The sequence below is a fragment of the Taudactylus pleione genome, unplaced genomic scaffold, assembly GCF_031769625.1.
Source record: "Taudactylus pleione unplaced genomic scaffold, aTauple2 ptg000988l, whole genome shotgun sequence".
NCBI lineage: Eukaryota > Metazoa > Chordata > Amphibia > Anura > Myobatrachidae > Taudactylus > Taudactylus pleione.
Window position 1 is genome coordinate 417,068 of NW_028285389.1, and position 27,811 is coordinate 444,878.

Here is a 27,811-nt window from a genome sequence, read left to right on the forward strand (position 1 = left end):
TTTTCTCCTCCTCCGGCCTTTGGCTACTTACAAACTGAGGTGCCTCTGGCTTGGGGGTGGGGTTATAGGGAGAGTGCACCCAAGTGCATCCTGGGAGCTAAAAGCTTTAACTGCGTGGTGCCCGGATTTGGTTCCCAACCTATACCCCATGGTCAGCCCTGTGGACCCTATGGACTTCGTAGAAACAGAGATAACAAAGGTAAGTTCTTACCATATCTCTTGTTGTCCCCATAGCGTCCCTGTAAAAGTGGACAGCCCAAGACAGCACCAAGAGAGATGTCTTCTGGAAAAGGACTATAAATTCTGAGAGTGCGAATAAGCTGCAGAAACCCATATACAACATTTACCTTTATTTTAGTGTCAGTAGTCTCACGATGGTCTCTCGGGTTTCTGTACTGATTGAGTTGTTATCTAGACTTATGTCTGTAAGCGCACTGTCTGTGCTGGATGCCAGGCTTCCTGCAATGGCCCGGCCACCTTCCTCCCCTATATCATTGCTGTCCAAGTCGATGGAGACCAGCCTCTGGTTCACCTGTATTACATCCGCAATGAGCCCGGCACCTGCGTCGCCCAGGTGGTTTTCATCCAGCAGTAGGTGGGTGAGGTTTGCGTTCATCTTTACTGCATCACACAGCTCCGGCCAGGCGTCGCAGGCCTCCCCACAGCTGTGGGCCAGGCCCAGGTGTTTTAGAGGTGGATTAAGCTGGAGAAAGGCTGCAACGCTACGAAGTCCTTCACTGCCCAGCTGGTTTCCCCCTATGTCCAGCTCCGATAACTGGGAGCAAGAGGCATCATGCGAGGCGTGACCGTCCTTTCTCAGGAGCTCCGAGAGCCCTCTCATCAGTGTTCTTACGCCTTCATCGCCTAACTGGTTCCCGTATAATCTGCAAGGGAAGAAGCAAACGCAATGTATATTTTATGTGGATAGGTCCGGAAAGAATTAAAAGCAAAGTCATGATTTACTTTTTAATTGTTGCTCTTTCATTTCCCAAACGGCTGGTGGCCACACTCAATCTGATCATTTCCGGAACGCATTGGGGCCCATTTGGCCGTCATCCGATTGCTTATACTACGAGTCCAATAATTATCCAATCATACAATAAAAACAATAGTTCTCAGTGCGCTGGAACCTGGAGCAGCCAAAGAAAAAACACCGGGTGTTATCTTACCCGGAAAACCTAAAGTAACATCAAAATATACAAACGTAAATTCCGCGCTCCTCCTTTGGGAAGATTTGGATATTCCAATGATATCCGGCAGTAAATAGGGTCTTTCAAAACCCTCAATATTGTCTCACAATGTTGTGTATAAAGAATGGGAAACAAACACCAATAATATGTATCAATAAATAAGTTATAGCAGCGATTTTACTAGGAACAGGGTATAGGTGAACTCAGGAACGCTCACAGGTATACTTAACTTGTAAGTAGTCTTTTGTCGACACATAAAGGTATCTCTCTCAGTGGCAATTTTGCACCTTCTCAGATTCACCTTCCAACTACGCAATTCATTTCTAGATCCCAAATAATGATGTATTAAACCTATCCCATACATTAAGTGCAATTCAGCAGTTTACAGAATGTCTCCTTAATGCCCAGCAATAAAGTTAATAACTTCACCTTCAAAGAAATGAAAGTTCCCCGAATAGGTATACCATCGGGAAGCCGGCTGCCTTAATACCGGCAGCCGGCTTCCCGACTGTCATATCCCGGCGAGGGTGAAATGCCCGTGTCTATATCTAGACGCCTGTCATTTCCCCGACGCTGGGAGACAGGCGCCCGGCATCCCGATCGAAGGGATGCTGGGCGCCGTGAGCGGACAGCCGCGCGGGGGAGGGGAGGGTTAGGTTTAGAGCACCTGGGGGGGGGGGGGACATAGGGTTAGGCACCCCCCCCGGGAGGGTTAGGCCAGGGGGAGGGAGGGTTAGGCACCCCCCCAGGGGACTTAGGTTTAGGCAGCGGGGAAGGGGGGGGTTAGGGTTAGGCATCCCTAAGGAGGGTTAGGGGGGTTAGGTTAGTAGATACTTACCTTAGGACGATCGGGATTTCCAGTGCTGCCGGGCTCTGCTAGTTTGTCGGGCTGCCGCTGCTGGGATTCGAACTCCCGGCCATGCGGCAGCCGGTAGGTATACAATCGGGAAGCCGGCTGCCTTAATACCAGCAGCCGGCTTCCCAAGAGCCTTGAAAGACCGCACTTAGCAGATGGTGAAATAGATGGTTCCGTTGAGGTCACCCTCTGCTAAGCGCAGTCTTGCAAGGATCATCATTTGGGATCTATAAATGAATTTCGTAGTTGGAAGGTGTGAAGGAGGAGTTGTGATATATACAGGAAGATCCTTTTACCTTAAGAAGCCTTTAAAGATGCCTCTATGGGTTTTTAATCCTATGTTGCTCAAGTTATCATACATGTGAGCGTTCTTGAGTTCACCTATACCGCTGTTCCTTCTATAATAATATTAGGTGTTGGGTGGAGAGTAAAGGCGCTGCTATAACTTATTTATTGATACATATTATTGGTGTTTGCTTTCCCATTCTTTATGCACAACATTGTGAGGCAATATTGAGGGTTTTGAAGGACCTGAAATACCCACCCTATTTACTGCCGGATATCATTGCAATATCCAAATCTTCCCAAAGAAGGAGCGCGGACTTTACGTTTGTATGTTTTGAAATGATCCTATCATGTTCCATAGAATTATTATCTGACGTCAAAGTCGTCTTAAGCAGAGGCGATATGAGTACGATGCCTGTGATATGGCAGTGTGCGAGGAATAATACATTTATAATACCATTTCCGTTACACTGGGGCTCTCTCCCTCAGCATGGTGTGTGTCGTACACGGCTAATTCAGATGCACATCGCTTTCCACTATCCCAGTGGTTCTCAAACTCGGTCCTCAGGACCCCCACACTGGTCATGTTTTCCAGGTCACCCAGCAGGTGCACAGGTGTATTAATTACATTTTAAAAGATTCACAGGTGGAGCTATTTATTTCACTTGCGATTCTGGGAGGAGACCTGGAAAACATGCACTGTTTGGGGTCCTGAGGAACGAGTTTGAGAACCTGTGCACTATCCACATCACATGCATACAGGTAAATTACAGGCACCACTGTCCACTTTTGCAGTGAGGGGGTGACCCAGAAGTGCGATCAGAGAACCGTATCGCTATCTATGAGAGAGCCGTGGTGCACACTGGGTGATAACTGCGTCACAGGTGTGTGTATAGGGTGAGGGAGTGTACTATAAATATAAAAGTGAACATCCCTTTACTTGCAGTGCTATAAACTTTGTTACTTGGAGATTAGATTGCATGGAGTTATGTAACGATAGCCCTCACAGGTATGGTAGCACCTTCTTACAACCTGAACTTCTCACCACTGACGGATCCAGGTCAGACGCTAACTAAAACCTCCCCATGTATTACAATAGCAGCAAGTAACTATCACCTGTAGCACATAATGTACTATCTGACTCTCGTGGGGAAGGGACAGTTGGGTATGTTAAATCAAATGTGCATTATTTTCTAAATAAAGAGCTGTAGAGAGTACTTCTAATCCCTGGTGTACTCTGATGCTGGATCTGTGAGAACTGGGCAATCTTGGCACATCCTTGGGGGCAGTAAAGGCAATGGGGGGGCAGTTTGCAGCAGGGAAGGCCGAGGAAACATGACCTGGACATCACACGCTACTCACAAGAGGCTCTTTATGGAAGGTTTCTCCCTCACCAGGTGGACGAGCGTCTCTGCACCGCCAGGGCCGATGTCATTGAGGTTCAGGTTGATGCTTTCCAGCTCAGACCTGCTGCATGTTATTGCTGGGGCCAGGTGCTGTAGCAGGACGTCGGTCATGCCGGTGTTCCTGAGGACCAGCTGCTCCACCTCATCACACTCTTGTAGGACAGCGGTGAGGTCTGTGATCTGTATAAAGGGAAAGGGGATGAGAACCCCGGCCAGTATCACGCAACACGTTACCGTAGCTTATACATAAAATCTCTACTAATCGCCTAATGACTTCACCGTTGCTGTGTGACTGGATCACGCAGCCCACCTAGAACCGCTGCAGTCTGGCCGGACCATTGTGCAATAGGCTGCACTTATCCTCATCATATATCACATTCCTAATTCCCTATAGAGTGTAAGCGTGCGAGCAGGGCCCTCCTACCTCATTGACTATCTGTTAGTTATTACCCAGTCTCGTCTTGTCACTGTTTTGTCCCTGTTGTAAAGCGCTATCAAATATGTTGGAGCTATAGAAGTAGATGTTTATAAAATATAAAAGTAGACTCAATAAATGGTGCGAAAATATGTTTCGCCGTTTCACTATAGGTCCCAACATTCCTTTATGACATTGACTGTTGCCCAATGTAAATGGTAACGTGCGCCCTCGGGGTCCATTTATCATCTTAAGGTGCCCACACACTGAACGACTCACAAACAATGCAATGTCGTTAACGATTTCACTTGAACTCCCTGGCAGTCCTGGACTGACGATATTGTGCATAAAGTGTTCATTTTGATGAGCGATCTACTAACGACCTATCGCGCATCCTTAACTATTTCCAGGGGATGCAGTCAGGAAGCCGACGGTCGCAGTGTCGACCGCCGGCTTCCTGACTGTCAAATCCCGGCAAGTGTCTAGTGACAGGTGTCGAAATCCCGACCGCTGTCATTAGATCTACGCCAGGAGCCCGACACCTGGCTTACCGATCGAAGGTAAGCCGGGCGCGGACAGCCGCGCAGGGGGGGCAGTTAGGGGCTCCTGGGCGGGGACTAAGGGTTAGGCTAGGGGAACGGGGGGTTAGGGATAGGCACCCCCCCCGGGAGACTTAGGGTTAGGCCCTTAGAGGGGGGTTAGGGATCGGCACCCCCCCCGGGAGACTTAGGGTTAGGCCCTTAGATGGGGGTTAGGGTTAGGCACTTGGGGGGAGGTTAGAGTTAGGCACCCCTAAGGGAGGGATAGGGGGTAAAATTAGGATAGTTTAGTACTTACCTTTTTAGCTTCGGGATCTTCACCGCTGCCGAGCTTCCGCTGTAGGGATTTGAACCACCGGCCAAGCAGCCGGCGATAAATCATACTGATACCATTTCCAGTGCATTGTTAACGAGATTGCCAGCAGGAGGGAAGATCTGAAGATGCGATGTACGACCCCCGGGTACGCGCATCGTGAACGTGAATGGACACTGATGATTTGCACATGTTTTGTACGATTAGTTGTTCCGATGCGCCCAAATCGTGCAAAATATCGGACAGTGTATTGGGCACCTTCACGGTGATGGAACAGATTTTCTGACACTGCTTAATGTGACAATAGAAAATATTTTATTTCCTCAATTAAGCAAGAACAGATCGCTGTGACAGCTGCTTGTTGCTCGGCTCCCCGGCGCTGCTGGCTGTCAGCGGTAAGTGTACGCTTGCCAATTCGCTGGCCAGTTGTAGTCCCCTCTGCGCACTGGACTAGAAGCCAAACTTGGGTTTCCAGTTGCAGTTTCAATTAAAAAAATAGATCAAAAATGATTTATTAAAAGATAACCTACTTCATACCTCCCAACATGACCCGCTCCAGGAGGGACACAGTGCTCCGGTCCTGGACTTCCCTGGTAATTTATGATTGGTGGAGGCTCCAGAGGTGGGGCTGCAGCACAGTCCAATATTCAAATAGGGGAGTCACACCAACTGCCACTGAGTCCCAGCCAGTGATGTTGGGCAGTGTGTGAAATGACAGTTGGTGTGACTCCCCTATTAGAATTTTGAACTGTACTGCAGCCCCACCTCTTACCAGGGAAGTCCAGGACCAGAGCACTGTGTCCCTCCTGGAGAGGGTCATGTTGGGAGGTAACCTTCTTTAGGTTAGTAATAAAGCATTTTTCCCATTACAGCCCCCACACTATGGATACAGTAGTTACGTGTGATACTTTTATCACCGCTTTCCTTATTACATAGGCGGTAGATCGCTTTCCCCATGCTTTGGCCGGTGATGATTAGTGCCAGCGATATTCGACAATAGCTACCGCCAGCTGTATACTTTGATAATTAGATAAAATCCTTATCTCTGGCGAAATCAGCCGGAGACGGGGCTTTTTTTTTTTTTTTTCCAGATCTTAATAAATGGGATGTGTGGGATGATTTCGGCTTTGTTTTATCTCACCTGGCAGAGAAGATCGTCTTCACCTGCCTCCTCCACTTCTGTTCTATGGCTGTCACCATCCTCCATCTTGTCATCCTGTTTCTGGTCCTCTGCTGCCACCTGCTGCTCTGACACTGGTAGTGGACTGCTTGGACTCACATCACTGGAGCATGTGACCGCTGACCAGTTGGCGTCTTGAGAAAAATAAATACTTTGGTTAATTGGGACCTTTCATGATAAGTGGGATTTGTCCAAATTGCTAATTTTCTGCGGTTTTTGCAGCGGAATTTAAAGTGATCATTTGTCTTTGAGGTTATTTCCCATCTAAAAGAAAAAGGAAGTTTTTTCATTTTAAACCATCAGCCACTTGTGTAACCTCCTGGCAGAACTTGCATTTCATTGTGTTTCCCCCATAGAAAGGACTGGTAATATATTACTAGAGGTTATGCATGTAGGATACTGACCTGAAGTCCAATAGCTCTAAGAAAAACAGGTGCTTGTGTACTTTGGGCCTGATTCAGAGCCAGACGCAATTAGCGCTCGCTCGTCCAGAAAATAGGGGTGGCTATTCAAATGAACCGTTCGCTGTTTGCGGTCTGTTCACGCCTCTAGGTCTGAACGAGCGAACAAAACTTGCGGTCGTTTTTTGGGAAACTACGCCCCCTGGCCGCTCGCATCCTACGTCATGTCCGCTATTTATTAGATTAATCGAGTACATCGACCAGGGTATGAACTGCTCGCTATTCTTGTGGTTGGTTTTTGCTACCACAATTTTGCGAGCAGTTCTGGCTATAAAATAACCCAGTGACGTGGTCAATGACGCTGCTGTTTTAATTATGCACACCCATAAAACGCCCGTTTTGACCTTTAAGCACGCCTGCGATCGGATCTCCACTCCCCATTTTCAAGCACCTTCCCCTGTTACCACCCACATACGCCTCCTCCTGTCACTCAAATTATCAGGCATTCGCTATTATGCGAGCACATGAATTTCGACCGCACTGACTGGTTCGCGCATGCGTTTAACGATCCGGGGCGGCCGCTTACGAGCAGCTCTGAATCAGGCCCTTTATGGACTCGTTGCAGAGAGAATCCAATGAATGTTTTAAATGGTACTTGTGTACTTTACGTACACAAGTACCGAAAGTTGTCCCCTCGCGGGCTCGCTGTGCTCGCCATGCTTCGGGTTCGGTGGCTCGCTACAAGGTTATATTCCCCCTCTATGTCCACTTGGATGGTAGGGAATGACGCTGGACACTGGGAATGATGCTGGACACTGGCTGAGAACGTCAGGGTCCTCTCCGTGAAGGGGATTTAGACATTACCATGATTGATAATAATAATGAGTGTAGGACACTTGGGTTCTCTCTGCAATGAGGACCTGATTCAGAGTCGGACGCTCTGACAAGAGCGCTCGCTCTGAATCAGGGCCGTCCTACCTAAAATTGGAGCGGCCTCCTGGCCGCTCGCATAGCTGTGGGTGACCACCCACAGCTTATGCGTGCGGCCAAAAAGATGTTCCCAATGGTCAAGACCACCGCGACCATCGGGCTTGCGACGAGACCCTTGCGGTAGGGTCTCGTTGGCCGCAAGCCCGGAGTGCTTTTGGGTCTATCAGAGCCAAAAACACTCCCACTGACATCACTAGTGATGTCAGTGGGGCCGGACCCAGACGGTAGGCGTTCCCATGGGAACGCCTCTGTCTGGGCAGCCACGCCCACCAAAGGGGGCGTGCTGTCACTCAACATCGACAGCACGCCCCCTTTGGTGCGAGACCCATAACGACGGCATGGCCGTCGTTATTCGGGTCTCGCGCATGCGCACGACGGAGCAGCCTCCGTCGTGCGCATGTGCACTTGGGCAACATCGACCCGCTTGCGAGCGCGTCTGAATCAGGCCCTGAGTCCGTCCGTAAAGTACACAAGTACTGATAAACAAAATAGTAGGTTGTATAGACGTTTACAAAGAGAAAACAGGGTTATGTATCTCTGCTTGTATTGTACACATCTATATTATAATTTGCTAAGGCCTGACCCGTCACCGACATGCACGCACCCCAATGTATGAATGGACATCGGAAGCCGATGGTTAGCAACCATCGTTGTTTCAGATTCGATGGAAGTTCTCTTTCCATCGAATAGTGGGAATTCGATGGTTGCCAGCCATCGGATACAGCTTTCCGATGTCCGTCCGATGGCTGGCTGTTTTTTGTTCAGCTGCGGATACCTGGAAGTGGTGTCCGCAGCTCAGCTAAAGAAACTGTCCCGCAGCGGTAGAGTAGATTTCGATGTCGATCCCTACCCCAATGGCTCCCACTGCTAAGGCAGGCGGGATAGACCTTAGCCCGGCAGGAGAAGAGGGGGAACATGGTCTGTATGGGGGTGGGACGGAGCAGCGGACTGACACTGAGGTGACCCGGCATAGGTCCCTTTACTAGTCTATATAATAATCGAGAACACCGGCATGTCCTGAGATGGGCATGTATGTACTCAGAGGGGGGCATGCCTCACCCCTTCCATCCACGCCAATGGCCCTCGTCACCATGATGGAGAGGGAACCCACCAACAGATGGGCACCCTGAGTCAGCACAGGGGGGTGGGACGGAGCTAGGCCGGGCTGAGGTGACCTGGAATAGGCCGGGTCCATATTACTAATTATTTCTAAATTAGAAAATGTTTATTCTTGGACAGCCCACCAGAAATATTTCATCATATCTGTGTTGGACCAGGGTCTGAGCTGCTTTCAAGCTCAGTGGTCATGTCATCCAGAACGTTTTCAAGTAGATGGGGATGAACCAACCTTTTAGCCAAAACGTTCACTGCAGCACAGATTATTTCAGGAGACGACCGGGCTGATCTTGTGCAAGGCAGTGTGGTCATAATTACACAGTGATTATCGATGATGACAAGAGAAGAGAATATATATGTTTGCAGCTCTGCTTATAAATCGCGGCTTTAAATAAAAAAACCCAACATTTTGGCTGAAGGAGGGTCCCCAGCGATAGGTAACGTACCTGTAATGCTGCGACTTTTACTGCTGTCACTGGAATCGCTCAGTTCCACGTCTGAGTGCCAGGTCCCTTCTCTGAGCGCCATCGCTAGTTTCCGGTGAATGGACTGCGCTGTATGTAGCAGTGGGTATTGAAGACGAGTTACTGTATCATTACATACGAAGAAGCCTTGTAACGTCACAGAATATGCAGAACATCACGTTGCCAGTGGTGGCTGGTTTGTCTGCTCGCAGGCAGGTTAATCGTGTTTTATAATAATGGCGACTGAAATTGATCGAACATGAATTAGCGCAGTTACACATCCGATTGGGAGGTCATTGAGATCCATTTGATGTGGGTGCGCCATGCATCTAGAATTCCTATTATTATACGGGCACTAATCTTTTTTTTTTATATTCTATTTTTAGTGTGTCATTTGTATTTTTAGTTAAATAATGTAGATATAATTTCACATCTTAATATTTATGAGTTAAGTGAGACATCTGTTATCCCTTTTATCCACATTAATGTTATTTTTATGTATTGATCTTTGGGCCTGATTCAGACCCACTCGCAAGCGGCTGTCCGCTCGCAAGTGGGTCGATGTTGTGCACTGCGCATGCGCACGACGCGACGAGCGAAGGAAAGTCCTTCGCTCGTTGTGTTTGATCAAAGGGGGCGTGCTGTCAATGTTGATTGACAGCACGCCCCCTTTGGTGGGCGTGCCGGGGGCGTGCCTCCCTGACGGGGGAACGCCTACCGTCAGAAGCCGGCCCACTGACATCACTAGTGATGTCAGTGGGAGTGATTTTGACTCTGATAGAGCCAAAATCACTCCGGGCCTTGCGGTTGAAAACCTCAACCGCAGGCTCCGGCTCGCAGTTTCGATGGTCGCGATGGTCACGACCATCGCGCCCATCAAACTGCACGCTCGTATAGGCTGTGGGTGGTGACCCACAGCTATACGAGCGTCCAGGGGGACGCTCCAGAATTATGGAGGGCGGCCCTCATTCAGAGCGTGCACTCTGCTCAGAGCGTACGGCTCTGAATGAGGGCCTTTGTCTGATAATTTGAATCTCACTCTGGACCCCATATAACACCCATTAGCAGTAACCACTTCTATAGGGATAATGGTGTTACGGAGCTGTTCCCATGCTCATCACATCCTTAATCTATTTTATGGCCAGCCCGGTTAGCGTAGTGGCTAGCATTACTGTCTTACAGCCCTGGGATATGAGTTAATTCCTAAGGCTCTATCTGTGTGGAGTTTGTATGTTATCTGCATGTTTCTGTGGGTTTCCTCCTAGTGCTCCAGTTTCCTCCCAAGAACATACTGGTCAGTTAATTGGCTTCTGACCAAAAGCGAACCCTAGTCATAGAGAATATAGGTTGTAGGCCCCACTGGGGCAGGGACTGTTGTAATAGACGGATGTATTCTCTGTAAAGCGCTGCGGAATAAGCGTGCACTATATACTAATAATCTCAGTAATCAGAATGGATTAGGAGTTGTTGAATGGATGTACTCACTGTCAGTGCCAATGCAGTCACGCTGGCTTGGTGATGGGTCTCGGGACCTCATTCAGACCCGCTCGCTAGATGCGTACGCTCGCTCGATGCATATTTGCAAATCTGGCTAAGTGACAGCAAGGCAGGCGACCGCACGGCAAGGCATAAGCACGTCACTATGCCTTGACGTGCGATCGCATTGTGTATGCAGACGCTCACCAGTTTGTCTTAAGACGCCCACTTGCGCACGTCATCTCCAGGACGTGTATGCAGCCATCGTTACATTGAGGACCATCGGAAGTGAACGCAGCGCTTGTGATTGACCATACCCTTCCGCAAGCACTGCGAGCACTTCAGTGTGAAATACAACCAAGTGACGTATACTATGACGCTGCGTCTTACTTATGCACGCCTCTGAAATGCCGTTGAGATGCTCAGGCACGCCTGCGTTCGCATCTGCACTCCCCCGTTTCTAGCGCCCAGCCCTTGTCACCACCCACAAACGACTACTCCTGTCACTCACTCTGCTGGGCAGTCTATGCGCAGCGAGCGGACGCTTCCCGATCTCTCGCACTGGTTCGCGCACTGCGATGCGTACGCATGCGCACAATGCAAACCCATCAGCAGCTACGAGCGCTTGCATCCTAGCGGAAGGGTCTGAATCAGGTCCTCGGACCCCTGTTTAGTACAGTTCTCCAATATTCTGCATCCTTCTGGTTTTAAAGGGGCGATAACTTAAAAGGCAAAACCAACCTGTGTTTGCCTTTTAAATTATTGCCACTTTAAAAATACGGGCAGACTGGCTGGGTTCTCTCCTGTGCCTGCATCTCATAGACTATCACATAGGGACCGTAGTGTCGTTACTCACCAGCGTCATATTCCTCCGCACAGAGACTGGCATTGCCCGGGCACTGTGCTTGCGCTGGACTTGCTTTCCCTGATAACGGTGAATATGGATCTTCCTGACCTTTATGTACTGGGATTGCTTCACTGGAAACGCTGGTTTCTGCCAGCATCTTCCATTCATCTACGGCAGGGGGCTTTCCTTCATCGTCCTTATACTGCCGGAGTTGGGGGGCTTTGCAGCCTTTTCTGGAATCTGGGATTGCTATAAAGTGATGGTGATGACCGTTATTATAAAGTGTTGGTGATGACCTTTATTATAAAGTGATGGTGATGACCTTTATTATAAAGTGATGGTGATTACCTTTATTATAGTCCTGTCCAGTTTAATTGCAGCCCCATTCTCTAATCTCAGTGTATTTATTACAGTCTTGCTCCCTGGTGTGATATACAGTATATCTGACCTAGTTTTACACTGTCTGATACTGTAACCTCAAGTGGGGTTACAAAGTTTTCTTAATTTCTGCATCAATATGACCTTCAATATGATCTTCATCTAATACCCCTTTTCCACCTAAATTCCGGGTCTGACCCGGAGTTGGAACAAAGGACCTCATTCAGAGGCGGTCGCACAGAGCGATTGGTCGTAGCAAGCGATGTTTTTTTCAACTGCGCATGCGTCCACATGGCAGTGCGCGTGCGCAAGCCTGTCTTTCCAACCGCAATCCTCCTGCTCGCTAGTCACTACGAGGTCGTAGCTGTGATTGACATTTCGTGCCGTTTGCGGGTGGTTACAGGGGAAGATGCTTGTGAACGGGGGTGTGGTGGTGTGAACGCAGATGTGGTTGACCTTAAAAAAGGGCGTTTTAAGGGCGTGCATATATTACTGAGCGAGTCACCACACACGTCATCTCGTTGCAATAACGACGCTACTGCTCGCAGTGCTAAAGGTAGCCCAGGGTCTACCCTAAGCATTGCGAGTGCAGGCGATGGTTTCTGCCTCAACCGATGTCTGTAGGCAATTAACAATGTAACAGGTGTTAATCAATGCACGATGCTGACGTAGGTTGCCGCCTGCGACCGACTCTGAATTAGGCCGTAGAGATAGGTGTGCTTTCATTGTTGTGGGTGTTTCCGCGCTTACGATGTGCGTTGCGATTGAGCGCTCGTTTTGCATATTCTCAATCACTTTGGGTGCGACCGATCGCTCCCGAGCGACCGCCTCTGAATGAGGTCCAAAGTTCCTATCCGGATCAGACCCGGAATTTTGCCGGCGCCGACTCAGGATATTCCCGAGTCAGCGCCGCTCACACCGCAGTCGGGTCTGCATAGACTCGGCTTTTGCGGAGTGAAAGTGGTCACTTGGAGATGACGTCATCTCCAAACACCACTGAAGCCGGACCAATCGGCCGGCTAGCAGCGCACTCCAGGTCATCGTGACCCGGAGTGCGCTCTCACAGCAGGGTTTCACGGGCTGCGCCCGTGTTAAACCCCGCTAGTTACCTGGGTTGGATTGCCGGGTCACTCGACCCGGCAATCCAACTCTCTCCCCTTTTACACCAGGGGGCTGCCCGGCTTAACCCTTCAAAAACCCGGGTTTTAGCTCCGGTATAAAAGGGGTATAAGAGAACCAAATACATCAAATAACACACAAAATGAGGATCTCTTATTACATTCATTTATTGCCTGGAGTGATTCAACCGGACTGATTAACTCCTTTGCCTGAAAATTTATTTGGATCTAGAATTATCAGTTCAGTTAAGGGGATAATGAGAGAGGGTCCATCAATGGGATGACAGATGTGAGTTTGGGTGGCCCAGCACTAACTAGAAAACCTTTGCTGAAGTCTTCACTTCCAGAGTCTGGTCCTCACCACGCAGGTCTGTGGATACATACAGGCCTAGGTGAAAGGAGATGACTGAGGACCTCTCAGAATGAGTTTTGGACACCCCTCAGGCTGGAGAAAGTTCCAGTATGATTCCTGAAGATTTTGGCCTTCACCAATCCATTGTCAGGCAGATAGTGCATCCCTGGATAAACTTCTACACCATTGTTACTCTGCCCAGGAGTGGTCCGACTCCAACACAAATTACTCCCAAGTGCAAAGCACGACGTATCCCGGGAGATTACAGACACCCCCGGGGTAACGTCAGAAGATCTGCAGCCTCTCTTGCACTGGCTAATATCAGTGTTCACAAGTCTATTGTCAGGCAATTACTTAGACAGAATACTGTGCATGGGGGGACAGCACAGAGGAAGCCACCACTCCCCAGTATGAGCGAGAAGACTACTGGAAGAATATTCTGTGGACGGATGAGTCTAAAGTAGAACTTTTTGACATATGCTTGGAGAAAACCAAATACTGAATCCTAGCATAGGGATCTAATTTTCCCCATGGAACACGTTGTTTTGGGATTACTTTGTAGCCATGGACCCAGAATAGCTGGCCATTGTTGATGAAACCCTGTATTCTGGATTAACAAGCAAATTCTACAGGAGAACGTCAAGGTATCTGTCCGTGAACTGAAGCTCAGCATAAGGTGGGCCTTGCAGCAAGACAGCGACCCTGAACCACACAATTCAGTCTTCAAAACAAATGGTTGAAGCATTTTGCAACAGCTGAGTCACCAGACCTTAATTAATAAAAATCTGCTGCGGGGGATATGAAGCAGCTCTAGAAGGAGTAATGAGCCAAAATTCCCCGAGCTGATCTGTAGGACTGATCAGCAATTACCGTATAACTAAAGTCCCTGCTGCTCCAGGGGGCTCACCAGTTACTGAATCCTAGAGGGTCACATACTCTCCCCTGCAATGAAATGTAATGTTGGATCATTTAGATAGATCAATAAATGAATGATATATAGTATCATCTATTGTGTGTTATTTGATGCATTGGGGTCTCTATATTTCTATGACGTAGCTGAAGATCTGGACATATTTAATGTTACATTTTTGCAGAAACTTCTGAAGGGTTCCTTAACTTGCCAGCACCAGGTCGTCTGCGGCCTATAGGAGCAGAGAAGGCAGGACAGCATTGCGAAGCCTCACCTCTCAGGCGGGGTTTCCGGGCTCTCTGATATCTGTTGTGCAGTTTATTCTCCTGCTCTGAGTCCGTCTCCTCCTGTGGGGCAGCCTTTTTCTTCACCCTCTTCCACCGCCTGGCTGGGGGCTGCGCACTGGGCGGAGCAACGTAGACGCTGTGTGTGCTCCAGGTGGTCACCTGCATAGCCCCCATCGTCTTCTCTAGTGCAGAAATATGGACATCGAGGTCATACCGCCAAGTGTTAGTCATCGACCCAGTGGGCTAAATGTGCTGCTGCTTTTACCCCAGATATGGAGGGACACCAAAGATCTAAATGGAGACATACCCTTCTCTTGGCTGGTGATGGACCCATCACAAGGGCGGCCCTCGGTGCGGTCTCTTCCTGCGGTTGTCTGATGTTTGTTTTGGCTTTGGCGCTCTGCACACCTGGAAGATGCGGAGAACAGGTAGCTCTTAGTATACACAGTGCCCCGGATAGAACTATCTGTATTGTGTTATCACCCAGTGCTGAGGGCCTGATTCAGACCCGGTCGCTGAAAAGCGTTCGCTCGTAGCTGGCCAATTTTCGCATTCTGCGCATACGTATGCATCGCAGTGCGCGTGCACGAACCAGTATGAAGATCGGGAAGGGCTCGCTCGCCCGGCATAGACAGCCCAGCAGAGTGAGTGGCAGGAGAGGCCGTTTGTGGGTGGTAACAGGGGCTGGCCACTAGAAACGGGGGAGTGGAGGTGCGAACGCAGGCGTGCCTGAGCGTCTTAACGCCGTTTCAGAGGCGTGCATAATTAACAGGCAGCGTCATTGTACACGTCACCTGGTAGAATTATACACTGAAGTGCCCGCAGCGCTTGCGGTAGGGTATAGTCAACCTCAAGCGCTGCGTTCGTTTCCGATTGGTACCCGATGTACCGATGGTTGCATACACTTCCTGGAGATGACGTGCGCAAGTGGGCGTCTGCATAGACAAAGCGATCGCACGCCAAGACATAGTGGGCGTGCTTATGCCTTGCCGTGCGGTCACCTGCCTTGCTGGGTGTGTGCCGGATTTGTATACGCTGGGAACGAGCGAGCGTACGCATCTAGCGAGCGGGTCTGAATCGATCCCTGGGAGCCATGAATTCACCCTATTTTAGGCTTCCCATACATTAATCTTATAGTAAACTGACAGATTGCCTGGACTTGTTGTGTCCAACCATCAATTGCTGGTAGCTTTCTGGTTTGGTGGCAATGGCACCCCGTGTCTTCACAATGACAATGTTTATTAAAGGGCAATAAGCACTTTCCTTAGGATAATACAGAATATACTAGATATATGATAGCTAGAAGCTTATTGATTGCTATGATCAGCTTCTCCTGGTGGTTTGATACATCTCCCCTATTTGATATCTCTCCCCATTTGATACATCTCCCCCTGGGCCAGAACCTATTTATGAAACTAAGAAACCAGAGGGTACAATTGCGCCTCCCTGCCTCCTTGTTACTGTAGTGCGTTATTGCGGTAGAGGTGTACCTGTCACAAGGCTTTCCTCCACTCAGCTGGATAACTCGGAAGCACCCACGCCTTCCCTGCTGGAGCCCCAGGCGGTACCGGTACTCGCAGCACCAGCTGATTCGTGCCGCGACGAGCCCATTGATATAGATGCTGGCACTGAACGGATATCCGTAGTGACGCCTGGAGATGATCTGGAACGTCTCTTAGACGTGGGTGACAAACACAGTTATAACTAGCAACATACTAATTGATAGCAGGTTAGAGTGCTGGACATACCATACAGCACTCACATAGGTAGGCGGATATTATATCATATCCCTATATTCTTTATAATCTGGTCTTCGCTGGCGCACAAGCTGTTTCCAAATGGTCTAACGCTTCGGTTTCACCTAGCGCACCAGAAGCAGCTAAAACCCAGCTGTGATTAATGTGAAACGTTCATTAAAACTCCTTTATTTACAGGTGCCATCTATTACAAAACTACTAGAAAGCCTGCTGAATCTGTCCCCTCCCTCCTCGTTTACGAGATATGTCGCTGGTAATACAGTGACGGAGCCGGAAAAGGAACGAGAGATGGCAGAGAGGCACAAAAGCATAAGGAGTTTCCTTCCGCAGGGTTTGGCTACTTAGAGGATTGGCTCCATCCCCTGCAACTAAGGACCAGCACTAGCAGAGATAGTGACCTGGTACAGGTCAAGAGGGGACAGCTGGCTTCTCGCTGATGGACTTAATCAGCAGACAACAATTAGTTGTAGACCTGTGTTGGATCCTTTGGTTTCCAGAGATGGCTCTCAAGACTAGTCACCAGTAACCCCCAATCACGATACACGCTGGTAGTGCAATAACTAGGGGTCCGGGCACCTCTTGCAATGCAATGCAGTGAAGGACATGGCTAACTAAAACTAGCTGCGTCGCGATGACATGTCGATGTGAGCGCTGCACTTTTGGGCCACAAAATCGCAGAGGCTCCCTGGAGCTCGGACCAAAAGGCAAAGCTGGGGTAACTTGCAGAGAGCCTTCCCTGGGGTCAGGGGGCATAGAACCCCTATGGAGTTAACATTTGGGGGTGGCTGAGCCGGTCAGCACCTCCCTTCTTGACTGGCGAGGACCATCCATGGCAATCGGTAGTTAGGAACCTGCATACTGGAGCCATACTGAATTGAGCTGATGGAAGGATTCGGAGACCTACGTATAGTTAGGGAAATGGGGGTGTGAAGGGGTAACATACCCCTTTTCCGCTGCCGTTAAAACACGGGTTATTGCCGTGTCAACCCGGGTCGCGGCTCAGTGGAAAAGGCTCCTAGGAAAAAATCCCGGGTCGACTGATCCAACATCCCTTCCCAGGTCTCGAGCAGGGTTTTATGCTGGTAAGAACCAGGGCCCTGATTCAGAGCCGGACGCTCTGACCAGAGCGCTCGCTCTGAATCAGGGCCCACCTCCATAAATATGGAGCGTCCTCCTGGACGCTCGTATAGCTGTGTGTCACCACCCACAGTATATACGAGCGTGCAGGATGATGGCCGCGATGGTCTAGACCATCGCCACTGCGTACAGAAGCCTGCGGTTGAGTTTCTCAACTGCAAGGCCCGGAGTGATTTTGGCTCTATCAGAGCCAAAATCACTCCCACTGACATCACTAGTGATGTCAGTGGGCCGGCTCCTGACAGTAGGCGTTCCCTTGGGAATGCCCCCGTCTGGGAGGCACGCCCCCGGCACACCCACCAAAGGGGGCGTGCTGTCAATCAACATCGACAGCACGCCCCCTTTGATCAGACACAACGAGCGAAGGAAAGTCCTTCGTGGCGCATGCGCACGACGGAGCTCCCTCCGTCGTGCGCATGCGCAGTGCACACCATCGACCCACTTGCGAGCGGACAGCCGCTTGCGAGTGGGTCTGAATGAGGGCCCAGGTCCCGTTCACAACATAGGGAGAGCCACATTTCCCACAACTTGGAGATGATGTAAGCCCCGGTGTAAACGGGGTTCAAGCCGCCGTGACACGGCTTGAAAGTGAAACACGTGTTCAAGGTCCTGGCTTAGATCCTGGATTGTGGTGAAAAATCGGTATAATAAGAAGGACAAAAGAATGAGCATTGAGCCATCCTACCGTAACTCTTCTGATTGTGTCGCTGAATACCATGAATAACTTTTGGATTATCATCCGTACACGGCCCAGGTGTCATTTGGTTATTAGCACATGGCCAATGACCCAGGTTACTAGCGAGGACTTACCTCCTGGGCACAAGTAACCCTTAAACACGCAGATGCTCTCCCCACCACAGATCTGCTGGAACAGGCTGAGCTCGTCTTTCGGCCTTATCACCTCCTTGGTCACACAGAACCCTGTCCCCAGGTATTGCAGCGTCATTTTTACATTTGATTGTTTATTCAACGTTTGAGGGTTTATTTTATTGTTTGAGTCACAACCGGACTGTGAAACCTAAATGAGACAACAAACACATCACACTTGTTTCACGATCGGTATTGTTGTAGTGACATCATTATTGTCATCATCATCATTATAGTTATTTAAAGAAAAAATGTTTTTGGATCAGTTACACCAACTACAAAATGACTATTGTGGCTGGAAGGAAAGTATGTTATTATAGCTTTATATAAAGGTGGGGTCTACTGATCAAAGTGTGCGATTAGTCTGCAAAACTTTTCAATCAAACTCACCGCAATTTACAAAAACTTCGAACCTATCAGAGCAATTTGCCATTGCTCCTTATCCGATAAGCAGCTGTCCTGATGAAACCCAACAGTGGGGCTGATTCAGCAGTGCACGCAAATGCAATGCTGAACGCAGATCCCCGATTATCGGGAATCTACTTGTGCACAGGACTTATTCTGCGAGTGTGCAGAATGGGTCTCGCGTAATCGCACGCAACCCCTTCAATGCCTCTGCCTGATTGACATGCAGAGGCATTTAAGGTACGGTGCGGGGTCGACCAGCGTCCCTGGAAATGGGGGCGTGTCCGTCCCATTTTCCGGGAGTGGCAAGGCCAGGGTTACGTCGACGGACGCAGGTTCTTGGCCTTGCAAGCCGGCCAGCCCGAGTGAGCTGAGGCTTACTCAGCTGGCCGGACACCATCGCGACCATTGACCACCGATGGTTGTGATGGTGATCCCAGTCTGTGACCTCGGTCGTACTGCTGGGATCGCTAATGCAGCAGGGGGTGTCATACAGGCGGTGTCATACACCTCCTGCTGCATTTGCATTATTGCAATGACGGAATTGCAAAGCTGCCTGCGTGCATACATCATATATCTATAGCCTGCATGTATACATCATATATCTATAGCCTGCTTGCATACATCATATATCTATAGCCTTTGTGCATACATCATATATCTATAGCCTGCGTGCATACATCATATATCTATAGCCTGTATACATACATCATATATCTATAGCCTGCGTGTATACATCATATATCTATAGCCTGCGTGCATACATCATATATCTATAGCCTGCGTACATACATCATATATCTATAGCCTTCGTACATACATTATATATCTATAGCCTGCGTGCATACATCATATATCTATAGCCTGCGTGCATACATCATATATCTAAGCCTGCATGCAAACATCATATATCTATAGCCTACGTGCATACATCATATATCTATAGCCTGCGTGTATACATCATATATCTATAGCCTGCGTGCATACATCATATATCTATAGCCTGCATGCATACATCATATATCTAAGCCTGCGTGCATACATCATATATCTATAGCCTACGTGCATACATCATATATCTATAGCCTGCGTGTATACATCATATATCTATAGCCTGCGTGTATACATCATATCTATATCCTGCATGTATATATCATACCTATAGCCTGCGTGCATACATCATATATCTATAGCCTGCGTGCATACATCATATATCTATAGCCTGCATGCATACATCATATCTATAGTCTGCGTGTATACATCATATATCTATAGTCTGCGTGTATACATCATATATCTATAGCCTGCGGGCATACATCATATCTATAGCCTGCGTGTATACATCATATATCTATAGCCTGCGTGCAGCTTTGCAATTCTGTCCGATGTTGAATCACCCCCAGTGATACTTATGCCAAACGGCAAAAGTTTGCACTGGGTTCTGTCTCGGCAGTGTTACTTTGCATCCGCGATCTGAGGGCCTCATTCAGAGACTGACGCTAACCCGATGGATTGCGCACATCTCCGATGTTTTGGGGTCTGCGCATTCGCAGGACCCGTTCTGCACGTGCACAGGACGGGTCCTGCGATTTTACTTGCAGACCCACCCAAGCCGCAGCATGAGTGACATACTGCGGGATTTGTGGGGCGGAGCAGCGATGTGGCTAGCCACCGCTCCCAGAAACGGGCACGTCGTCCCCGTTTTCCGGGAGGGTCAAGACCAGGGCATGTGTTGGTGGTCGCTGATTTCCTGTCCTCGCAAGTGACCAGGACCCGGCCAGACTGCAGTAAGCTTCAGCTTCCGCAGCCTGGCCAAAGGTGCAACCATTGTAACCTATGGTGGCGATAGTGATCCCAGGCTGCAACCTCAGTTGCCTACAGACACCTCCTTGCATTTTGCATTTTAGATGGACAGAATTGCGCAGCTGCTCGTGTGCAGCTCTACAATCCCATCCATCCCTGAATCAGGCCCTAAATTCGCATTTGCGCGCCGTGAGGCTTGTTTCAGGCGGACGGATCCGAATGTATCCCACTACATTATCCGGGACCCTCTTCCTATAGAAAGGCATGGGGCTCCCAGGGCTAACGCCATCTAATGATGGGCTTAGTTGTTGCAGTCAAGCTCCGAAACTTTTCAGATCTAGGAGCTTCATGAATTGATTAATCACAGCGTCCGCAGCCACAGGTTGATAAATAGGCACAATACATGGAGGAACTTGCACATATGCCATCCCTGGGCACTTTGATAAATAGGCCCCTATGTCTCATGCTGGCAGGTTGCCTATAAGCCTATTTTTCCATTGAAGCAAGACATATCAGTACATTGTAAAGACTTGTACAAGAAATATCATAATAATGACAAGAGAAAAACAGAGATTGATACTTCCTCCATCTTTCCAGGAAGACAAGCCACAGTAATAAACACCGACAACGGTTATAAAATGTAATTTGCAAACTATAACAATATATTTATAGCACATTTTTACTTAGAATATGAACAATGAACGGAATGTGTCACCCGCCTCCCAGAGTACATAGAAAAAATCTATAAAAACATATACCCCTATACGTCAATCGGGGTGTCGCCCTCCAACAATCTCCTCCCGTACCAAGATGTCAGGCGTAAGCAATCATGAATCTTTCTCTGCATAGTGATGGGCACAGATCCTATATAACTCTCCCAGACATAAAATAAAACTCCCACTCGTTTCACTTTCTCAAACATGGTCTCTACCGAGTCCATCCGAAAGATATGGTAAAGTTTCTCTTTATATAGATTAAATATAGGAGGACCTGGGTTAACCCAATTCTGAAGTATGGTTTTCTTGACTGCAGACTTAGGGCTGTATTCAATTTGTAGGCGAAAAGTCAGTTTTGGCGAAACTTTTCCGTCATTATCGACGATTTCATTTATCCCCGTATTCAATTTCCCCGACTTTTCGCCGGTACGAAAAGTTTGCGCATTGTAACCAGCGGAAAAGTATCGGCAATGGATGCCCGGCGGAAAAAAGCGCAGAATCAGGGTTTTGGGATGCAAAATTGCGGCAACCCCCCTAAACCCTTTGTACACCCTCCTTGGCGATAATTGCGTCAAAAAATGCAAAAACCCCCACTAAAGACACCCCAAAAAAGCACTTGGAAAAAATGGGCGAAAAATAATCAAGTGGGGGTACAAAATTAAAAAGTAGCTAAATAGCCTTTGGGGGTGTCTGGAAGTATGGGGGAGGTGTTTTTTTTGATTGCAGGTGTTTGCTGAAGGTGCGTTTTTGGCGCTATTTAATGCTTGCACCCATTTTCATGTACCCCAAATTTGATGGAACTACTTATTTCCCCCCAAAAAATGTCTAAATACTATTCTTCACCACTGTCACCAAAGACGCTAAATAGCACCTATTGAGTCCATTCAAAGGCCCAAATACCTTCAGCAGGGCTAATCAGGGGTACCCATAGTGAACCCCTATGTCAGAGCATCTTTTGGGGGGTGTCAGGCTGATTTCCCCAAAAACTACAGAACTTTTCGCCTGTTTGCGTTTCGCCGGGTCCCGTTTTCGCCGATTTGTAATTGAAGGAACACGTGGGGACGCGCGCGATACTTTTTCGCTGGCAAAACCTCAGATGACGGCGAAAAGTCCGGCCTCTGACTTTTCGCTTCAAATTGAATACGGGCCTTTGCTGCAGAACTTGTAGCCAGCAAAAGCTTTCTACCACCCTTAGTGACACGTTGAGATTTAGGGGGGAATCTAAATATAGCCCATTCTGGTGTGAGGGGGACATAATTAAGCAGCGTATTCCTTGCCTCTCGTTTCACCCTCAACCAAAATCCTCTAATTATTGGGCAATCCCAGAGGGAATGATACAGGTCTGCCACCTGATCGTAACGTTTTGGGCAGCAATACGACGGAGACAATCCCCTAAGGTACTGTCTATTGGGAGAGAGAGAAGTTCTGTGAATCACATTGTAAAACAATTCTTGATACATACTCGAGGGCAGAAGCTTACAGGCGAAATTGAGAAATCGTAGGAGATCTTGGGTGGAAAGAGTAGGAAAACGGACAAGCCACTGTCCCATCCCTGTTTGAGAAGCAGTATGGTCTATTGGCGTTTCCAGTGACACATATTAAGATATAACTTTCCTACACATAGGACCCGCCTCAATAATTTATCAAATGGATTATCCCAATCAGAGTCCCCCAGATTCCTTATCACAGTAGCAATGTAAAGCTGTGCCTGCAGAAATCCCATAGGAAAGGCCCGAATTATCTCAAATTTGTCCACCACCTCCGAATATAGAAGAGGTCTTTTGTCCTCAAAGTGGACCAAACTATAGTGTTTATTCCCCCTGTCCTCCAAATATTGAAGCGGTAGAGTGTAATTGCCTGTGGTTTACCTGATATCCGGACTTGGAGAGCCGCTGGTGTGATGGAGAAAGTAACTGCTGCGTCACTAAAGTTTTGTAAGAATTTTTAAGGGCGGTGGGAATGGCGGGTGCTGAGTAGTCTATGCTGAAGTTCATTGTGTTCATGATCATCGATGTACATTTCAGATAGACACACGGTAAGGGCGTCATGATCTCGGGACCTTTGCTGATGACGCGATCCAGCCAGGCGCAAGTCTGCAATTCATATCGACTGACGTAAATGACGGCAATATAGGTTTATAAAGCCCAACTTCCCAGCTTTGTACGTTTTATAGCCATGCATCAGTACAAAAGGAGATAAACGTACGTCAAATAAACCTACATAACGATCGCTTTGAACCAATTAAATAATACAATATTAATATCAAACTATTCCGTCATGGCTCTTATGTACTGTCAGGGGCTCATTCTCCATCCAGGATTAAGTTATGGATGAAAAGCAAGCTTACTAGTAATAGATACGGTGTATACCCAAACGCACATTGAGGCTGTGCAAATAATACAATAGTCACTTATATATAAAGAGCACTTGTCGAATGGTATCATATGCGTGATAAGGCCATTATTGTAGGGGAAATATGTTTATATAATATGTAATGGGTTTCATAAACTGCTGGGAATGTTTGAGAGCTTACATGGCTGATAAAGGAGGACAATAGCTTGCATTCCACTTCAACAATAGTAATAATTAGAATTGTATTGATATCACGCTTTACTGCAAGAGGACTCGAGGCATTTTACAGAAATCATGAACATAATTATGAGGTTTAGATTTGCAGAAAATACAGAAATCTTGAACATAATACAGGGTTGAAGCAGCCATTTTTAACATACAGTAATACAGGGTTGAAGCAGCCATTTTGAACGTAATATAGGGTTGAAGCAGCCATTTTGAACGTACAGTAATACAGGGTTGAAGCAGCCATTTTGAACGTAATACAGGGTTGAAGCAGCCATTTTGAACATAATACAGGGTTGAAGCAGCCATTTTTAGTCATAAATTCCAAGATTTATTCATCCTACCCAAGTAAGTACCAAGCGAAGCAGCCATCTTGGGAGCACTACATAGGTTACACTGGACTTTATAGTTAATGTCTGGAAGACATGACACATACTTGGGGAACGACAGAATACTAAAGCAATATACACAATCCGTACAAACTCATCAGATCCAGGCATTGTTCATCTCCAAAAGGAGAAACCCCTACAACAATCAGGATTCAGGGTGAGAATCAGAGGGGAGTGGTCCGAGACCCCTCTTTTGACATATAATCCATTGCAATAACCGCAGGGATCAGGGAATGGCACAGCCATAGAAAAATGAGATTTGCCCCTCAGCACACTGCAGCAAAAACAATACTTAAATCCTACATGATAATAGAGATTTAGAGGTATTAGTTACATACATTTGCAAATATATGAATAAGCGCCAGGCCAATCGTCAAGGCTCTTCTATACTGGCGTCCCTAACATTAAGGGGTTCACGTCCGAGAAGCAAGGCACCCCAAAAAAATTCCAGCCAAGGACCATCCCCAGGGCATCACACGAAAAAAGGGAAAAAGGTGATAGTGAAGTGTAAAGAAAAGATGTGTAAGGATAAATCAATAAGTCAAAAGAATACGTCTGAATTGTATGTGATGTTCCAACTAATCGGAGAAACCTGACACAGGCTGGGCCTGACACTGAGACCTGCCGCTCATACACACGGCTAATGTACAGATGAATTATGCATGATGTTACCAGCTCACCTTGACATGTGAATGCACCTTGTGTGAGACCTGCTGAGTAATGAGTCTCTGTAATCTCTACTTCTGTACATTTAGGCTCGCCATAATATCCCTTTAATCCGGGACACCTACAGTGCGAATTACACAGGTTCTGTGGCTAAATTGCCGCCAGGATTTCGCCTGGCTTTAATCAGCCATAGAACCTGTGTAATTCATACGTGTCCCGTATTAAAGAGATATTATGGCAAGGCTACATGTTACCCCTCTAATTACGCTGACTTAGGTAGATACACTCCAGCAAATGTTACTTGTGTTGATGACACTTTCTGAGACTTGTATTGATTACATATAGACCAGGGGTAGGCAATGCGCTGCACTCAAGCCGCTGTAGAACTACACATCCCAGCATTCCCTGTCGCAGTTTTGCTGTTAGGGAAGCTAAAATTGCAGCAGGGCATGCTGGGATGTGTAGTTCCACAAGCAGTTGGAGTGCCAGATTTTGCTGTACCCCTGGTATAGACTATATAGTATCCGTATTACTCTTATTTCTTAACTCCCTTTTCTGAATTGTACACACCAATGACTTTTAGGGATTGTATCAGTTTCTATTTATGAAACTTTAATGAGCCAAAAAGCACTATATAATTCATCGAAGGGTTAACAAGGGAGAAATCAGACATGTCCTGGCTTTAACCAATGGTTTTCTAGTTGCACAGGATATATATGTCTCCCAAATTGTGGGGACAATAAATCACCCCTTTAAATTAGTTAAGTTAAGGGGGTGCTACCATGGACATATTATTAAAGTTACAACAATAACAGAAGAGAGGGAAAATTAAATGTCCTGGGATGGTGCACTAAACTGATATATTAAAATATAACTTTTATTGGATAATAATAAAATTCAAATATTCTTAGATTATAACACAAAAAAAGACAGCGAAAATAGGTTAAAATACAGATAAGTAGTGTCATTTGTTATACCAATGTGATGTTATGTTTAATACTCCTGCATAATGAACCCTTTGCATTGGAAATGTGGACAGAACTTTCACAATAGCCTAGTTCCACCTCGAGTGATGAACTATACTATACGGTATCCGGTCGATTGGTCGAATGGACTTTCATCGACAATTTATTTTTATCCGGTCGGAAGAAGCACAGTTTAAACACTTATGTGACACCGCGCAGCTTACTGATCTGCATAATCTTCCCAGGCACACTCTGGCTAATCAGATATTAGTGAATGTACCATGCGTATTATCTGACCATATCTATTATGATATAAAATTCACCCATGTACAATAGTAATGCCACCATCTCACTAATATTTAAGTGACTTTAATAATACAAGCATTTCTAAAAAACAACTGTGGGGAACTAAATGACTTGTACAAAATAGATTTAACTAATGATACAGTATATGTCAAAATATGACATAATGCCTATATAATAACCCTATGAGAAATTACATGGGACATTGGGCCTGATTCAGAGCCGCTCGCTCTGAATCAAGGCCGGGGTTGTTGTTTTTTTGGAGCGGCCTCCTGGACGCTCGCATAGCTGTGGCCACCCACAGCTAATGCGAGCGGCTAGGATGATGGTCGCGATGGTCAAGACCATCGCGACCATCGGGCTTGCGACGAGACCCTTGTGGTAGGGTCTCGTGGCCGCAAGCCCCAGAGAGCTTTCGGTTCAAACGGAGCCGAAATCTCTCCCACTGACATCACTTGTGATGTCAGTGGGGCCGGCCACAAACGGTAGGCGTTCTCATGGGAACGCCTCCGCTGCCCGCCCACCAAAGGGGGCGAACTGTCACTCAACATCGACAGCACGTCCCCTTTGGTGCGAGACCCGGAGCGACAGATTGCCCGGCTCCGTCGCGCGCATGGACAGTGGGCCACCATCGACCCGGTTGCGAGCGTTCAGCGCTTACAAGAGGCTCTGAATCAGGCCCATAGTCAGATAGACAGAATCTTCTCAAGAATTTTCTCAAACATTTGAGATGTACTGATTGCCAGAACATTATACTAACTGCAGGGACTATTATTATTATTTTTGTGTGGTGTTGTATAAAAAGTGTGGGAACACTATACTCATATATCAAATAAAGTATATACCACGAATATTACTAACAGCACTAAATATTGTAATAATATGTAGGAGTGCTGCTTCAAATGTTCTTTTGAGAACAAACATCACATATTTTCTAATTCTTTTGTCACTACTTATCTGTATTTTAACCTATTTTCGCTGTCTTTTTTTGTGTTATAATCTAAGAATATTTGAATTTTATTATTATCCAATAAAAGTTATATATCAGTTTAGTGCACCATCCCAGGACATTTCATTTTCCCTCTCTTCTGTTATTGTTGTAACTTTAACCTATTTACCGCAGGTTAACGCAGTTTCCATAGTCCCCTAACAGTCTTCGAATCATCAATGCTAGCAGCAAACTGCCGCCACCCTGAGAAGGCGTTACTTACCTTTATATATGCCATCCAACGCAAATCGGAGCGCCATCGCTGGCCTCACTGGTTCACGCATGCTCACTGCTGGGGGCGGGGCGCAGGGCAAGAGGATAGTAGATATGGATCCCTCTTCGCAACCCAGATCGCCTTAACGCTGTGAAACTAAGAAAACTGAGGGGTCTATTTACTAAGCAGTGTTAGGAGACAGAGTGACAAGTGATGAGAAAGTGATAAGGTACCAGCCAATCAGCTCCCAACTGTCATCTCACAGGCTGTGTTTGAAAAATGACAGTTGGGAGCTGATTGGCTGGCACCTTATCACTTTCTTATCACTTTTCACTCTGTCTCCTAACACTGCTTAGTAAACAGGCCCCTATAACTTTTGGGTGTAGGGCCCCGTTTTATTGTGTGCGCATTGCGGACAGCGTCTGCGCTGCACGGTGTTATCATCAGTGATATCTCATGCGTTACCTATATGGTGAATGGCCCCGGTACCTTATTGCTACA

At 47.4% G+C, this 27,811-nt stretch overlaps 1 protein-coding gene across 1 annotated transcript; it reads right to left on the minus strand.

Moving 5' to 3' along the window:
• Positions 1-349: 349 nt before the first annotated feature.
• LOC148454492 (uncharacterized) lies at positions 350-27,356 on the minus strand. The gene is made up of 12 exons (XM_088460913.1): positions 27,320-27,356; positions 23,742-23,821; positions 23,077-23,301; positions 18,228-18,435; positions 16,014-16,197; positions 14,831-14,931; positions 14,511-14,705; positions 11,488-11,727; positions 9,138-9,245; positions 6,146-6,318; positions 3,694-3,917; positions 350-884 (listed from the first exon to the last, which is right to left on the minus strand). Exons 1-12 carry the CDS (start codon positions 27,354-27,356, stop codon positions 350-352), a joined length of 2,310 nt encoding a protein of 769 aa, XP_088317039.1.
• Between the last annotated feature and the right edge of the window lie 455 nt (positions 27,357-27,811).